An 18,106-nucleotide genomic window follows, 5' to 3' on the forward strand; every position below is an offset into this window, starting at 1 on the left:
ATAACTCTCTCTCTCTCTCTCAATGCATTATGGAAATGAATTTCATAATTATTCCTTACTGTGGTTGTCTTGTGGCAATCATTCACAGTTTATTTTTTATAAACAATTCATAAACATAAACTAATTAGTTGAATTCTAGAGCAAGTCAACCCAAAGTCTACTAAAAAATTCCCAAATTTCTAATAACTCTCTTTCTCCGTGTTGGTCTCTTTTTTCCTTCTTTCTACGGTATTGGACACTTCATTGGGAGATTCTTCTTACGAGTCAAAGATTTTCTTGATCTTCAACAAATCGGTTCAATCCCCCGGACATCAGCCTGAGCTCCGCCGTACGATTTCGACAAACCAATTAAACCTGTCTAACTGGGTTGACGATCGCGCTTCATTGGCCCCAATTTCCTGCAATCTTCGTCAATCTAGAGTCACAGAAGGTGAGTTTCTTTGAATATCATACCCATATTCAATTTTTCGAGATGGGTATTTCTCCTCCGCCTTTTCTTCACCATTCTGCATTCGCTTTTCAGCTGAACAAAACCCTTGATCCCCGAAATTCCCTCAATCTTGTAGTTTCTGCAGCTTTATGTTCTTAATATTCGAAAGTATCCAATCATGTAGAGCTATCTTCTGAATCCGTACATGGGTTTTCTCGCTTTCCTCTTTCTTGAAGGAAGCACAATCTCTTGCGAAATTGAGAGTCGACGAGAGATTATATTTCTTCTAGATTCTTGATCTGAATCTTAATCTCTCCAGGGTTGAGTCCTAGTTAGAATGGTTCTTCACCTTATTCTTGGAGATGTTCAAGACACAGAGGCCTTCCCAACGTTGAGCGCAATCTACATTTGGGGCTATAATCAGCGGGGACAAACCGCTAGAAATTGCCATGAAAGCCATCTGAGAATTCCCAAACGTCTCTCAAGGGAGATCTTCAGGTGCCCAAGAGGAGATAAATTCCGGTGGCTTGATGTTGCTTGCGGCCGCGAGCATACTGCTGCTGTATCATCAGACGGTACTCTGTTTACTTGGGGTATGTCCTGCTGTTCTTCTATCATTTTAATCAAATGATAACATTATGTTGATCGTCATTATAAACCTGTTGTCTATATCGTTAAACTGGAACTGTATGATATGGATATGATTATTGGTATCGTTTTCATTTTTCTGGTTGATGGATAACACTGCTGATGATAAGGTTTTTCGGATGATAATCAGCTAATCGAATGTCACTGCCAAGAATGAGCTGCTAAGCTTTTTTTTTTTTGGATTAGGCGCAAATGATTTTGGACAACTCGGTGATGGGACAGAGATAAACAGGAAGAATCCCAGAAAGGTTAAATCTTTGGAGTCTGAATTTGCCAAATATGTGTCTTGTGGTGCACATTGCACGGCGGCAATTGCTGAGCCGCGCGAAAATGATGGTAGCCTGTGTAGAAGTAGGCTCTGGATCTGGGGCCAAAATCAGGTCAGTTGGTATTTTTCAATATTTTAGTTTAACTTATCTTATTTTAAAATAACAAAAAATTAATTTAACTTATCATAAAATTCTCTTTTGTTCATTTCAATGTCAGGGATCCAATTTCCCACGCTTGTTCTGGGGAGCATTTTCTCCTAAAACGGTATGTGTGCTTTTAGAGAATAATACATGCCACTTTATACATTTACCTGCCGCATTTGAGAAAATAAAGAAGTTTATTTGGTTTTCCATTATTTGACAAATGACATTTTTGCAGAATATCTGCCAAGTTTCTTGTGGTAACTCTCATGTGGTGGCATTATCCGAAGATGGAATGCTTCAAGCGTGGGGTAACCTCTCCTGAACTAATGTCCCTGGTCATCTCTCTACTTTTTAGTCTTCATATTTTTTTCTTCTCTGAAATGAGCTTACCTCTCCCTGTTGGGCCTATAAGAGTCCATGTTTGTTCCCTCTTATTGGGCCTACTTTGCCCACTCTCTCTTTCTCTCAGGTTCCTCTTATTGGGCTGTTGATTAAATTTTACTGTCTTCCTTCTTTTTCCTGGTGAAATGGGCCTATCATAGCCCTCATTTTTTCTCTTTTATTGAGCATACCGTTGTTCTCTTTTAAGGTTTCTTAGTTAACCTTACAGATAGAGATAGAACGTCCCATTTCTTTGATCCTCCATTTATTTCTCTTGTGTCACTTCCTCATGATTTTTCTCACTCTCTTTTTTCATTTTTATTTTGACTTAACGCAGATGGACAAACCAAATGAATGCCATCATGAAGGACAATGACTACTCATCATCATCCTTGTCATTCGTTTTCATTCAGATGACATTGACGACCACGAGCACGTCATTGTCTTCGCTCTTGTCTGAAAATTGTTGAAGGATGATGATGACAACTTATCATCGTCCTCTTGTCATTACCTATATTCTTACTCTTTCAGATGACGAATATGATAACAACTAGTCATCCCTCATGGTTGACGAAGTTATCCTTGGCGAAACCTGATTCTTGCCTGTATTTGAACTTCCTACTCACCGGAGTTGTGTTATTTGCTTGCACCTCAGGGTATAATGAATATGGTCAGCTCGGTAGAGGTTCTACTGGTGAAGGACTACAGAAGCCTCAGATTTTAAATGTGTATGCTAGGTTTCTTGATGAACCCCCTGAGCTCGTGAAAATCGTCAAAGTTTCGTGTGGCGAGTTTCACACGGCAGCCATTTCTGATATTGGTGAGGTGTAAGTAAATTACGAGGAAGAAAACTATGCCTGGAGTAAGAACTCTTATTAGTAGACCGATAATTCTGACATGTAGGGTTTTATCCCAATGTTCCAAGATCAGTCCTTTTGGTTACTCCCATTGATGATGAGCTTTCTTGTTTCCTTTCATAGAGTCCGCCGTCAAATCAATGAATCTTTGTCTCCATCTCCCTCTCTCTCTCTCTCTCTCTCTCTCTCTTCTCTGATTCTGCCTTCATGCATTGCTGGACGTCTTTATAGATGCATATCATTTGCCTTATAGATGCATATTATTTGTCCATCTTTCTCTATCAATCTCGCTCTCAGATTTTAGCCTTCATGCATTGACAATCATCTTTATGAATGCATATCAGTTGCTTGTTTTCATCTACAAAGGCTCGACTGCTGTTGTTCCTATCTCTCTCCCTCACTTTCTATTTATCCCTCGCTGAATTTCGCCCTCATGCTTTGATGGTCATCTTTATGGATTCATCAGTCGCCATAATCTTCTTAGAAGGCCAGACCGCTGTTGCTCCTATCTCTTTCTCTCTCTCTCTCAGGCACAAACTTTTGCAGTGTATTTATTGGATTTATACATTTGGGTATCAAAATGAAAGATGCAATTCATGGATACATCATTTATTTGATGTCTCCCCCAGTTGAGTCAATGCTTGTTTCTTACTCCATTGGACTCCATCTCATCGACATTGACATTTAGTTTCATAATTAGGCATATCTTGCTTCAATTTCTTCAGTCTTACTATCTTGACAGATATTCATGGGGTCTTGGAAGCATGGGTCAACTTGGGCACTGCTCCCTCCAGTCAGGTGAGAAGGAGCTCCTGCCTCGAAGAGTGGTGTCCCTTGAAGGCATCGTGATCAAAGACATCGCATGCGGTGGCGTTCACACGTGTGCCGTCACCTCTACGGGGGCACTTTATGCATGGGGTGGAGGGCAGGCCGGGCAGCTAGGCCTCGGGCCACAGAATGGGTTCTTCTCGTGCCAGCTGAACGAGCCTAACGCGGCTGCTGTCACCGCTGCCTTCTTCCACAACATCCCTTCCTTGGTCATCCCGGGTGCTGTAGAGAAGGTTGTGTGTGGGCACTCCCACACGCTAGTGTCAACCAGGGAGGGAAAGCTCTTTGGCTGGGGCTATAATTCATACGGCCAAGCGGCGAGTCTCAAGTCGACTTATGCTTGGAACCCCTCCCCAATAGATTGGTAATGTTTTTTTCTTATTTAACTTATGTAACAGGTTTGTCGTTTTGGTAAGTTCTTGTTGCATGTATTCTCTTCGGCTTGTAGTTGTTGTGTCTTTTGTCATTTTTATTCTTATTTAACTTATACAACATGTTTGTCGTTTTGGTAAGTTTGTTGCATGTATTCTCTGTGGTTTACTAATTTTGCTCTTCTTATTCTGATGCCTATCTGTATTTTAGTATCTTCCATGGCGCTTCTCAATTTTCTAGTTTCCTATACTTGCGGAATATGGTATCTTAGTGGCATGCAAATCCTTTAGGTGACAGTCCACATAAATATCGACATTGTCTTCTTAATATCAAATTGTGTTAGTGTTGCTGCTTTGTCGCTGTTAACCCTCAGCAATTTTTTCTGGTTTATGAGTTGCTTTTGGCTTTATAATTAAATATTTTTTTATTCTTTACATTGGTTGTCTCGGTGCTGTTCTGGCGAGATGAAGTGACCATCTTCTTATCATATACCTCAATTAATACTACGTTTGCCTTCATTTTTACTCATTTTTTCCCTTTATTCCCTGTAGTTGTTTTTTGTGTCAGTGTCTATGCCATTAAAACCGTTATTACTATCCACTGTTTTTGTGATGACGTGTTCATCTTTTTTTTTTTGAACGTGTTCATCTTAGTGTAAGAGTAGTTCTTTCATTATATTTGTGCTATGCTGACAATCTTATTACCCATAAACATAAATATTTATCTTACAATCTATGAATCCTTATTATGACTATTTTCTATTATTTTGTTGGGCAGGTGTGTTGGGGGTGTACGGAGACTTGCTGCTGGGGGAGGCCACTCAGCCGTTTTGACTGATGCCTTCTCTCTGAAAGATTTGTGTGAATTCCGGCTTGCTGAATTTGCAGACGTATCCAACTTTATTCAGATTGAGGACGTGGCTTCAAGGACAGGCTCTGATTCTCTGGTCCGCCTCTGCACGAGATTGAGGTAGGTCTCCCTCTCTCTCTCTATATATATATATCTATCGATCCATCCATCCATCTCTCTCTCAAAATGGGTATGCAGGGAGCACTTCGTAGATATGGGATGTAGCAAGGGGATCGAGGAAGAAGGTTCAGATGCGGCTTAAAAGATAGTCCATTTGTCTGCACCATTTCTGAAAAATTTGTGTTGTGTTGTCAGTAAAGAAAAGTTCAACCCCTGAAACCGACCCCAAACAATTTATCGATGTGTACCAAGAGAGTCCTTGTGGGTGTAACTTGTGCTGTGTAAAAGTTTCTCAGGTGTGATCAATTGAAGAACGAATGGTGAAAAACTCTTGTGTTTCCTCTCAAATCAGCTTTAGAGCATTATAATGATTTCAATTTTCTCTTTCTGCAGTGTTCTTCTTAATACTTGCATTAGTTTGTATCATCCTTGTTCGATGTGGAGTCATTAACTGTTGGGAAGTACTAAAACATTAATGAAAGCGCAGTGATAGGATAACTGTCATACCCGGAGTTATTTTTGTAGTTTTACCCTCTTAGTGCAGTTTTGACATCAATGTTTTAGGGTGTTTTCCCTTTCAAGAGTTGTAGCTTCCACTGTGGAGATCAGACTAGAAGTAAATTGAAGTAAATTGAGTTGTAGCCTCGCTGGTGACCCTTCCCTGAGAGTCGTCCATTCCATTAGGGCCTCTCCTCTCCTTTTGTATAAGTTCATCCTGGCATCTCCTTTCCCCTATGATCATCCTGGCGTCTTCTTCCTCCCCGCCCATTCATCATAGCATAACCCTGCGCGTGCTCGAAAACGGCTGTTCGAAGCACGAGGTGAATCCTGGGATATACAGACAAAAACAACGTAAGTTTTTCTATCCAGGGATATAAGATCACGGGCGTCCAAGTGGTGTGATCATTGTGCGGTGCAGTTTGTATCTTCGATCCGGCTTTCACACAGCCCTCTAGCATTTGTTTCATTCACCCCCGGTCCCAGGTTGGAGAATAGGATGGTTTTGATTGGTTATCTAGTAAAAAAGTTAGTACAATAGATGAATGACTCATGTGAATGATACTTTAAGAGGTAAATGGGTTCAAAACCCGTCAATAAAGTGCCGGGAACATGGTCAAGATGGTAATATTGTTCATGGACGAAAAAATTGTCCCGTCCAGGGCTTCGGACGATAGACGGGACGAAATAACCGTCCTGCCTATGGCCTTGGACGGTGGACGGGATGGTTATTTCGTCCTGTGGGAGTATAGCATGCGCCTGACAGGTCCAGCTGCCCGATGCACGTGCTGCGCCATGTGTCAATTTCTGAGTGGTCTAATGCTGGTGCACACCCTATTTCGTCCTGGGACGTTGGACAGGACGAGAATTTCTTGGACGAGACGTGGATGAAAAAAAGGGACAGGACGAATGCTGGACGGGACGATTTAGACGAAACTCGCAACTTGGGACGTAGGATGGGACGAAGTTTGTCCCGTCCCGTCCATCATCCACGTCCCGGATGATCCGGAACTATACCCGTCAAAACATTTTTTCGGCCGAATGTTTTGTCATCTGTGGACGCTCTCGTATAAAATTATAGTCTTGTTGCCGGGGCGGTTTTAGATGATGGATGGTCTGGATGGTTCGGGGCGGTTTTTGTCCCGTTCCAGAGCTGTCCCATCCAAAACCATCCCATCCGGTAACCATCCTACTGGGAAGCAAGCGTGCACCCCGATTCAGTATGCCATTGGTAATGGAAAAAGATGAATATACTGATTTGTAAAATCTTTAAAATTTGAGAAATCATTAAATGAAAATTTAATACATTAGTCCCCCACGCGGTCCAACACTTGCAGACGGGGGTGGTTTTCTCCACCCTGTAACGAAAAAAACCGTCCCGTCCACGTCGCTGCACGATACCCATGGGTTTTGGGATGGTCCGAATCTGCCCAGTTGGGAAGAAATTTGCCTAGTATTAACATATAATCTTTATCGTTTATAAAATAGGAGTAAAAAAGGGGGGTTGTCTTTGTTGAAATATTTGGCAGAAGCCGATAAATGTCCAGTATATTTATTAGGTGTGAGCTATGACGTGGATACAGGAATTTGTACGCAAATAAAAAGTATGGAAGGTTTAAAAGCGATTGCGGTTGACGGGTTTTGCTGGCGGATTTGTACCCGACAACTGCCGGCGTCTCTGCCACGAATCTTCTCTCATCAATTGTCCGTCCCCACCTCTCTCTCTCTCTCTCTCTCTCTCTTTCTCTATCTTACTCTCTCATACTCTCTCTCCCTCTCATTCTCTCTCTTACTCACTCTCTCTCCCTCTCATTCTCTCTCTTACTCACTCTCTCTCTCCCTCTCTTTCTCTCTCTTTCTCTATCTTACTCTCTCATACTCTCTCTCCCTCTCATTCTCTCTCTTACTCACTCTCTCTCTCCCTCTCTTTCTCTCTCTTTCTCTCTCTTTCTCTCTCTTTCTCTCTCTCCCTCTCTTTCTCTCTCTTACTCTCTCTCTCTCTCTCTCTCTCTCTCTCTCTCTCTCTCTCTCTCTCTCTCTCTCTCCCTCTCACTCTCTCTCTCCCTCTCTCTCTCTCTCCCTCTCTTTCTCTCTCTTTCTCTATCTTACTCTCTCATACTCTCTCTCCCTCTCATTCTCTCTCTTACTCACTCTCTCTCCCTCTCTTTCTCTCTCTTTCTCTCTCTCTCTCCCTCTCTTTCTCTCTCTTATTCTCTCTCTCTTTCTCTCTCTTACTCTCTCTCCCTCTCTTTCTCTCTCTTATTCTCTCTCTCTCTCTCTCTCTCTCTCTCTCTCTCTCTCTCTCTCCCTCTCTCCCTCTCTCTCTCTCTCTCTCTCTCTCCCTCTCTTTCTTTCTCTTACTCTCCCTTACTCTCTCTTACTCTCTCTCTCTCTCTCCCTCTCTCCCTCTCTCCCTCTCTCCCTCTCTTTCTCTCTCTCTTACTCTCTCCCTCTCTTTCTTTCTCTTACTCTCCCTTACTCTCTCTTACTCTCTCTCCCCTTTCTTTCTCTCTCTTACTCTCTCTCTCCCTCTCTTTCTCTCTCTTACTCTCTCCCTCTCTTTCTTTCTCTTACTCTCCCTTACTCTCTCTTACTCTCTCTTACTCTCTCTCCCCCTTTCTTTCTCTCTCTTACTCTCTCTCTCCCTCTCTTTCTCTCTCTTACTCTCTCCCTCTCTTTCTTTCTCTTACTCTCCCTTACTCTCTCTTACTCTCTCTTACTCTCTCTCCCCCTTTCTTTCCTCTCTTACTCTCTCTCTCCCTCTCTTTCTCTCTCTTTCTCTCTCCCTCTCTTTCTTTCTCTTACTCTCCTTACTCTCTCTTACTCTCTCTTACTCTCTCTCCCCCTTTCTTTCTCTCTCTTACTCTCTCTCTCCCTCTCTTTCTCTCTCTTACTCTCTCCCTCTCTTTCTTTCTCTTACTCTCCTTACTCTCTCTTACTCTCTCTTACTCTCTCTCCCTTTCTTTCCTCTCTTCCTCTCTCTCTCCCTCTCTTTCTCTCTCTTACTCTCTCCCTCTCTTTCTTTCTCTTACTCTCCCTTACTCTCTCTTCCTCTCTCTTACTCTCTCTCCCCCTTTCTTTCCTCTCTTACTCTCTCTCTCCCTCTCTTTCTCTCTCTTACTCTCTCCCTCTCTTTCTTTCTCTTACTCTCCCTTACTCTCTCTTACTCTCTCTTACTCTCTCTCCCCCTTTCTTTCTCTCTCTTACTCTCTCCCTCTCTTTCTTTCTCTTCCTCTCCCTTCCTCTCTCTTTCTCTCTCTTTCTCTCCCTCCCCCTTTCTTTCCTCTCTTACTCTCTCTCTCCCTCTCTTTCTCTCTCTTACTCTCTCTCCCCTCTCTTACTCTCTCTTACTCTCTCTCCCCTCTCTTACTCTATCAGTCTCTCTTTCTCTCTCCCTCTCTTTCTCTGTTTTTCTCTCTCATAGTCTCTCTCCCTCTCTTTCTCTGTCTTTCTCTCTCTTATTCTCTCCCTCTCTTTCTCACTCTTACTCTGTCTCTCCCTCGCTTTCTCACTCTTACTCTCTCTCTCTCCCTCTCGCTCTCATACTCTCTCTTATTCTCTTCCTCTTTCGTACACAATCTCTCTCTCTCTCTCTCTATCGTACACAATCTCTCTCTTTCTCTCTCTCTCTCTCTCTCTCTTTCTCTCTCTTTCTCTATCGGAAACATACTCTCTCTCTCTCTCTCTCTCTCTCTCTTGCTCTCTCTTTCTCTATCCGACACATACTCTCTCTCTCTCTCTTGGTCTCTCTTTCTCTATCCGGCACATTCTCTCTCTCTCTCTCTCTCTATTACGCACATACTCTCTCTCTCTCTAGATCACTAGCAGAAAGATGCGTCTTCGGGTAGCTTCGTCCCACACTCTCTTCATTCGACTGCTTTCCACCTCCCCTTCTTCGAGGTTTAGGGCTCGTCTCGCCGATGGCGGCGGCGACGGCGGCGGCGCCGCCTGATCTTGCTTCGCAGATTCCTCCGGCGCGAGGATCTCGCAATTCTCCTGCTTCGATCAATCTCCGGTTCGATCGACGAATTTCGACTTCTCGCGGAAGATGTAATCTTTTCCGCTGCCGCGCCGGGCAGAACGATAGCAACGCTTATCCTGCGAGGGAAAACGAGGAATTTGTCCACTGGTTTCGGCAATCTTGGCCTTACATCAGGGGCCACCGCGGAAGCACCGTCGTCGTCGTGATCTCCGGCGAGATCATCGCCAGCGCGCATCTGAACAGCATCCTTCAGGTCTGCATCGTGTGTAATTATCTTCTTCTTTGAGTGGAATCATTTTCAGTTCTATAATCTTGTCTGGACGCGAGTTTTGGATCGGTTTTTTGTGAATTTTGTTTGTTCGCAGGATATCTCCCTCCTCCATGGTTTGGGCATCAAGTTTGTTCTTGTTCCCAGCACTCAGATGCTAATTGATAAGCTCTTGGAAGAGAGAGGTGATGCGATTGATTTGAATCCCAGATCATGCATGTGGATTTTCATCACACCATCTCACCTCTCTGCATGTTTACAAGTTCTTGAAAACTACGTTGATGCATTTCGTTTAAAAAATATTGTTCATCTGTAGATTAACAAAGACTATTCGTTGATTATCATAACTTTTGCTTGATGTTCTTATTTAGGAATCAAACCGAGATACGTTGGTCGTTACAGAGTGACAGATTGTCATTCTCTGGAGGCTGCCATGGAAGCGTCTGGTAGGATTAGGCTTACACTTGAAGCCAAGCTTTCTCCAGGTCCCCCCATGCTGAATCTTCGACGGCATGGTGATAACAGCCGGTGGCATGAACTCGGCGTTTGCGTTTCCAGTGGGAACTTTCTTTCCGCCAAGGTCAAATGGTGATTATTTTTTTCTTTTATTTTTATTGTTTTATCGTATGGTCTTATGTTCTATCCCAAAATCTCCATCCTTTAATTGTCTTTTTTGTATGGGTATTCTTTTTCGTATTGATGTTTTGTTATTGGTGTTTCCCGATGTCCTTATCTTGTTGGGTATCTTCTGGAAATATTTGTATATTTCTTGAGGAGCATGAAGAAATTACGGTCAAATGATTTGATTTCCTTGAAAACGTCCATGACTTGTTCTGTTCTTTGCGCGTGGTTGTTGCTTTTCATCATGTTGGTTTCTTATAGACGGTTCCAGATGTCTAATTTTTTAGGGAATTCTCTGGAATTAGCATTCTATTTGTTGAGCATTTTGAAAAAGCTTTGTAATCAAGGGTTACATGGATACGTGTTCAGATTACACGGATATTTAATCTGAACACACATTTTTAAATAGATAAAAATATCTATTTGGAAATGTGTGTTCAGATTAAATGTGGTCCTTCTACCTCGTACTAGTAGTCAGTTGATGTACATTCTGTGGGACTTCTTCCGATACATTCAGTGGGGCTTTTGTGTGGTCAGAAGATGCTGATGTGTATTTGAAAGGCTTCACCTCATTTATGCAAATTCCACTTCTGTCCATTTACATTTGCTGCGGTTCTACCCTCTCTTATCTTGATAGCCATACTGTATTGTGATTCCCCGTTTTGTGAGGAACTTTCTGATATTTGCTTCCAAACATGTAATGCGGTGAAGATTTTTGGACTGTATTACACATTGCCTTTTGATTATGGGCTCAGCCCATTGAACTCTATCTCCCAAATATGCATGTTCCTGACGTTGGTGTTATTGAGTATCTACAAAGTATAACATCTCCCTAAAACATAGGAACATAAGGAGATGACGACATAGAAAAAATATTGAAATGCTTTCTTCTGCTCCTCATCGGCGTTGGGCAGGGACAAATACTTCATTCTCTCGAGTTGCTTTTTTGGCCATAAAGGCTGCCAAACTTATAAGACGCTGTCTTTTTACAAAAATTATACTCATTTGCTAATCTCCTGTATTCTTTCTATTTTCCTACCCTATAGCCTTAAATTCATAAAAATGACCTTTGGACCTTTTGGTGATCATCTAAAGAATTTCTTACACCACATTTCATCGGTTTATGTGTTCTTCATTCTCTCCTCGTCTACAGAGGAGAGGAGTGGTTGATGGTGTAGATTATGGAGCGACTGGCGAAGTTAAAAAGATAGATGTCTCTCGAATCCGGGAAAGACTCGACAGGGACAGCATTGTCATTATGAATAATCTCGGGTATTCGAGCTCAGGCGAAGTCTTAAATTGCAAGTAAGTTAAATCGATCTGTTTGGCTTGTTTTTATTTTGTATACTCTCTCAAGTCCAGCATTATAATGAATTAAAAAAAAGGCACTCCATTTTAGGAGACATTTTCCCTACGGTACGGTTTGAACTAACTCCAATTCTTTTGTAGTACTTATGAAGTGGCAACAGCGTGTGCGCTAGCCATTGAAGCTGATAAACTGATCTGCATCGTTGACGGCCCAATTCTCGATGAAAATCAGCGGCTGATCCGGTTTCTGACCCTCCAAGATGCCGACCTCTTGATTAGAAAGCGGGTCAAACAGAGCGACGTGGCCGCCAATTATGTGAAGGCTGTGGGAGCAGAGGATTTGGGACACGTGGGTGCCAACGAATCCAAGACTTCTATCTGGCAGGAGAAAGATTTTAGGGTGGCAGCGTTCAACAATGGTGTAGGGTTTGAGAATGGGAATGGATGGCCCGGGGAGCAGGGTTTTGCCATTGGTGGAATAGAGAGGATGAGCAGATCAAATGGCTATCTTTCAGAGTTAGCAGCAGCAGCATACGTATGCGGAGTAAGTAAACTATAATTTTTTGTATTATTTAGATTATGCGTTGTAATGTATTGTGGGCCTATTTTGACGCGACAAGCTGAGGCACATAAGTTTCACTTCTAATTGAGTAAATTTTTTTTTTTCTAGTATTCAGGTTATTTGTATTTTTATGTATTTTGAACCTATTTTCATGCGACAAGCTGAGACACATCAGTTCCTTTTATTCTGGTTTTTAAAAAATTCAACACATTTTTTCTAATTTTCAGATTTGTGCACATGTAAATTACACATTTTTCTAATATTCGGATTTTTTGTGTTATGTAGTTTGAACCTATTTTGATGCAAATACCTGAGACATGCAAGTTCCAATTTTTAAGAACCCAAGTTTCGTTTATACTGAATTGAAAAGAAAATCGAAAATTTTTAATACTATTTGTAATATTCGCAACTGCACGTTTTTCTAATATTTGTATTTTTCGCCCTGCTATGTATTTTGATGCACCAAGCTGCGATGACGAATTCATTCGTGTTGAATTTATTAATTGTTTTACACATTTTTTTACAATTCGGATTTTTGCGTAAGTAAAGTGGTCGTTTCTGAATTTTTTTGGATTTCTGCGCAAGTAATATATGGATTCAAATTTTTTGCTTATTTAACTGCATATTTGTCAAATATTCGAATTTTCTGCTCAAGTAAACTGCACAATTCTAAAATTCAGACTTTTGCACGAGTAACCTATACATTTTTCTATTTTTTGGATTTTTGCGTAAGTGGCCTATATATTTTTCTATTATTTGGGTTTTTCTGCACAAGTAAACTACTCATTTTTTGTTCTAACATTCGGATTTTTTGTGTTACGTATTTTGACCCTGTTTTGGCACAAAGCTGAAACAAGAGTTCCATTTTTAATGAAAATTTTTAACTTTTTTGCAGGGCGGTGTGAAAAGAGTCCATCTTGTGGATGGAACCATTGGAGGCGCCCTGTTGTTGGAGCTGTTCACGAGGGATGGAGTAGGCACCATGGTAGCAAGGTGTCTATTATTTTTTTGGAGCTGTTCCCATTAAACCATTTAATAAAAGTTCATCGATATATTCTTTTTATAAAGCAAATCGACTTTGATTCTTGAATGGTCCACTTCACTTCTGGTTCTATTCTAACAAAGGATTGTCCTTGGGGTTATAAAATTTCAGGAAATGGAAAAAAGTGATTTTATTTTATTTGTTTTCGTCATTTTTTTAGGCTATTGAGACTACCTTTTGGGTTTTGACTGTTTTTTGTGAATTTTACCTTAGCGACGTTTATGAAGGAACTCGGATGGCAAAAAAAACTGATGTGCTTGGCATAAGAGAGATTATCCAACCTCTGGAAGAAAGTGGCGCATTGGTTAAGAGGACCAATCAACAGGTTTCCCTCCCTCTCAATCTCTCTTTCTTTCTCTCTGTGTGTCCATCTCTCTTGTTTGCTCTCTCCCTCTCTCTCTTGTTACTCTGTCGATCTGTCCACCTCTCTCAGTCCATCTCTCTCTCACTTGCTCTCTATCTCTATCTTTTCTATGTCTGTCCATTTCGTTATTGGTTTCTCTTTCTGTCCATCTCTCTTTCTCCTTCTGCATATCTCTCTCTGGTCTGCTCTCTCTCTCTTTCCATCTCTCTCTCACTTGCTCTCTATCTCTTTCTTCTCTATGTCTGTCCATCTCGCTATTGCTCTCTCTTTCTGTCCATCTCTCTTTCTCCTTCTGTACATCTCTCTCTGGTCTGCTCTCTCTCTGTCCATCTCTCTCTCACTTGCTCTCTATCTTCTCTATGTCTGTCCATCTCGCTATTGCTCTCTCTTTCTCCTTCTGTACATCTCTCTCTGGTCTGCTATCTCTCTCTCTCTCTCTATTCTCTCTTTCTGTCCATATCTCTCTGGCTTGCTCTCTCTCTTCTCTCTCATTCTATCCCTCTCTCTCTCTCTTGCGTGCTCTCTCTCTCTTTCTGTCCGTCTCTCTCTCACTCTCTCTTCTCTCATTGTATCCTTCTCTCTTGCGTGTTCTGCTTTCTCTTCATCTCTCCCCTGCTTGCTCTCTCTCTTCTCTCTACCTGTTTCTCTCCTGAATGCTATTTGTATACTCTGTAAATTACAAAGACGATGAAGACGCTTTTGTAAATGTCATTTTTCAGTTACTGGAGGCAATCAAAAACTTTGTTGTTGTGGAGAGAGATGGTTCAATTATTGCATGCGCGGCTCTCTTTCCTTTCATGAAGGACAAGTGTGGCGAGGTCGCCGCCATTGCTGTGTCGCCTGAATGCCGTGGACATGGACAAGGAGATAGATTACTTGGTAACCATTTGTCTCTTTTTTCCTCCTCTTTGTTTAGATAATTTGCGTCATCAGAAGTAATTTCTCATGAGATCATCAAATTGAGATCCTCCGATTTTTTTTATACAGATTATATTGAAAAGTGGGCCCTGTCATTGGGGCTGGAGAAGCTCTTTCTGTTGACCACTCGCACAGCTGATTGGTAAGTTTTTTTAGAGTTTTTAGTGAATCATATTTAGTTTTAATTCTGATTTCTTAACGAAAATTTCATATCACGCTTCTTCACTAAACTACATCACAAAAGTTGGGCAATTTTAATTGAATGATAAGAAGAAGATCACCCGAGATCAGTGATCCTCCTGCGACCCGTCCCTGGCTGTGGCTCGCAGCTCGGATGGGTAGCTGCCATTTTATCAATTAAATATTTGTTTGAATTTTTAGAATTTTGGTTTCTGAATTGAAAGGAATAGTGGGAGATAATTAGTTTAGTTCATCTTCATATCATTGTATGCTCGATAATTTGCCGATTTTATGAAATTCAATAATTCATTAAATGTTGTTGTAGGTTTGTGCGACGGGGATTCTCCGCATGTTCTATCGAAGAACTTCCCGAGGAGAGGACGAAGAAGATAAATCTATCCCGTGGCTCCAAGTATTACATCAAAGTCCTGCAACCGGAGGATGGCGGGATAACCGTCGATTTCGTAGCCTCAAGAACGCATTGATCAGACGGTCCACGCTGCATTAGAGGGTCCTGATTAGGGACCTACCTCATTATATTTACCCTTATCATTATTAGTCATAATAAATTCTGGTATTAGTAAATTACCAGGATACTGGGAGACGAACTGTTATGTAAAATATGTCAATTTTGTTTCATTATGATTGCTGATAATATTAATTTCTGTTTCTGTGGCAAGAGAAGGATAGATGCACAGAGAGATGAGACAAGATAGAAGCAGAGAGTGAGGGGCAAACACTAAGATATATGCAGATAAGAAGAGGGAAAGAGAAAGGGGTAGAGATAAATGATAAATGATATATATATATATATATATATATATATATATGTTAGCTTCAGAAACTCCCCTTGATCCACCTGCCTAAACCCTAGCCGCTTGAGACAAAACTCCAAAGAAACTTCATTTTTTTGTTAGTCGTAGATCCCCAGTATTTATATTGGGTTAGAATGTTATTGGGTCTCTGGGACCCAATACGCTGGATCCAATAAGATGGATCTCATAAGGGCATTTCTACAATATTGGAAGTTTCAGGGTTTTCAGAGAAATCAAGACAAGAAATAAGAAATTCATGTATGGTTTGACACCCCCCCTCAAGCTGGGAGGTAAATATTCTGCAGTCCCAGCTTGCCAACTAGCCTGTGAAATGTGCTCCCGGCCAACCCTTTTGTAAAGATATCATCCACTTGATTGGTTGATGGCACAAACTTCATCTTCACAATACCCTTGTCGATCTTCTCCCAGATAAAGTGCTTATCTATCTCAACATGTTTGGTACGATCATGTTGAACAGGATTATGGGCAATGTCAATAGCCACCTTGCTGTCACAATGTAGTATGACAGGTTTGTCTCAGGATAACTTTAAATCCGTAAGGATTCCCCTAATCCACAAAGCTTCACAAATCCCTTTGGCAACTGCTCGGAATTCTGCTTCAGCGCTGGACCTGGCAACCACATCTTGCTTCATGCTTCTCCAGGTTACCAAGCTTCCCCCAATGCATGAGCAATATCCTGATGTTGATTTCCAGTCCATGACAGAACCTCCATAGTCTGCATCAGCGTACACTTGTAGATAAATGTCACCTTCTTTCTTGAGTAGCACGCCTTGTCCCACTGTACCTTTTAAGTAGGCTAGTACCCGGTGAGCAGCGGCCTGATGTGCTTCTTTTGGGTTTTGCATGAACTGGCTTAAGGTCCCCACAACAAAAGAGATATCTGGCCTCGTATGGCTTAGATATATCAGTTTTCCAATCAACCTTCGATATCGATCTGTGTTCACAGGACTATCATCTTCACAACTTCCAAGTTTTATATTCGGGTCAATAGGAATAGTGGTTGGTTTACAGTCCAGCATATTTGTCTCTTTTAACAGATCAAGTGTATATTTTCTCTGAGAGATGAACACTCCTTCCTCAGAGTAAGCAATTTCAATGCCCAGAAAATATCTCAGAAGGCCAAGAGACTTGATGCCGAACAATTTTGATAACTGAGCACTCAAATTTTGGATCTCTACCTCGTCATCGCTGGTGATGATAATATCGTCAACATACACTAGCAGTGCTACCACCCCCCTTGAAAATATCTCAGAAGGCCAAGAGACTTGATGTCGAAGAATTTTGATAACTGAGCACTCAAATTTTGGAACTCTACCTTGTCATCGCTGGTGATGATAATATCATCAACATACACTAGCAGTGCTACCACCCCCCTTGAAATGGTATGCCTAAGAAATAGAGTATGATCCCAATTACTTTGCTTATATCCCAAGTCTTTCATAGCCAGAGAGAATTTGCCAAACCATGCGAGCGGAGACAGTTTCAGACCATATAGTGCTTTCTTCAATCGGCATACCCTCTTCTCCATTGTCTGAGGGGAATACCCAGGAGGTAGCTCCATGAAGATCTCTTCCTCTAGATCACCATGAAGAAATGCATTCTTCACATCAAACTGCTGTAACTGCCATTCTGATTTTGCTGCCACTGCTACCAATATACGCGCTGTGTTCAATTTTGCTACAGGGGAAAATGTCTCACCATAATCAATTCCATATGATTGGGTGTAGCCCTTAGCCATTAGCCTGGCTTTATAGCATTCTAGTGACCCATCTGAACGGTACTTGATGCTATACACCCATTTACACCCAACAATTTTCCTGTTTTGTGGTACTGGAACCACTTCCCAGGTATTATTTAGCTCTAGTGCTTCCATTTCCAGGTCCATTGCTTCTCTCTAATTCAAGTCTTTCATAGCCTCTTCCATAGATCTCAGTATAACATCCTCATCCAGATGGGAGATAAATGCTCGATAAGGAGTGAGTTTCTCATGACTAGCAACATAGGATATTGGATACCTGCTGCTCTGGGTGCATGATCTCTTGGCCTTTCTCAAGGCTATTGGCCAGCCCAAAACATCATCTTGTATATAGTTTTCCCCTTGTCCATCATCGTTTATGCTTGGTGGCTCTGTAGAGGATCCATTTGGTGCAATATTTTGCATCTGCTCCTTGCTGGATTTGTTAGGATTTGCATGGGGGCCATTAGGTTCTGGGCTTACATCAATAGAATCATGTATCTCTTGTACTCTGTCTTCTTTAGAGGCATCCCTCAATAGTGTGATTTCTGGCTTGACATCAAGTTCTCTCAGCACTAGTACATTGTTATCCTGGAATGAAGCATAATACATCTCTTCTTCTTGGAAGGTAACATTAGCAGAGATAAAGATTTTCCCCAGTCCAGGGTGATAACATTTGAACCCTTTCTGGGTTGGAGAATAACCAAGGAAGATACACTTGAGAGATCTAGGATAAAATTTACTTCCTGGACTTTGAATATGCACATATGCTGTACACCCAAATACCTTGAGAGGGAGGCTTGAGTGCACATTCAATTCTGGAAAATATTTAGTCATTAGCTCTACTGGACTTTGGAATCCCAATCTATTAGAAGGATGCCGATTGATAAGATA

At 41.5% G+C, this 18,106-nt stretch overlaps 2 protein-coding genes across 2 annotated transcripts; both read left to right on the forward strand.

The window, feature by feature from the left end:
* The first annotated feature begins 212 nt into the window (after nt 1–212).
* LOC144706577 (Regulator of chromosome condensation (RCC1) family protein) lies at nt 213–5,282 on the forward strand. Its single transcript, XM_078579571.1, has 9 exons — nt 213–430; nt 750–1,023; nt 1,265–1,458; nt 1,565–1,612; nt 1,727–1,799; nt 2,528–2,699; nt 3,472–3,921; nt 4,707–4,898; nt 4,977–5,282. Exons 2-9 carry the CDS (start codon nt 768–770, stop codon nt 5,038–5,040), a joined length of 1,449 nt encoding a protein of 482 aa, XP_078435697.1. The 5' UTR covers nt 213–430; nt 750–767; the 3' UTR covers nt 5,041–5,282.
* A 3,918-nt stretch (nt 5,283–9,200) lies between these two features.
* On the forward strand, nt 9,201–15,306 carry LOC144706337 (putative amino-acid acetyltransferase NAGS2, chloroplastic). The gene is made up of 10 exons (XM_078579243.1): nt 9,201–9,631; nt 9,744–9,831; nt 10,018–10,226; nt 11,421–11,572; nt 11,717–12,119; nt 13,033–13,130; nt 13,393–13,504; nt 14,263–14,422; nt 14,531–14,603; nt 14,967–15,306. Exons 1-10 carry the CDS (start codon nt 9,317–9,319, stop codon nt 15,124–15,126), a joined length of 1,770 nt encoding a protein of 589 aa, XP_078435369.1. The 5' UTR covers nt 9,201–9,316; the 3' UTR covers nt 15,127–15,306.
* Nucleotides 15,307–18,106: the final 2,800 nt, after the last annotated feature.

This window comes from Wolffia australiana, chromosome 8 (assembly GCF_029677425.1).
Source record: "Wolffia australiana isolate 7733 chromosome 8, ASM2967742v1".
Classification (NCBI taxonomy): Eukaryota; Viridiplantae; Streptophyta; class Magnoliopsida; order Alismatales; family Araceae; genus Wolffia; species Wolffia australiana.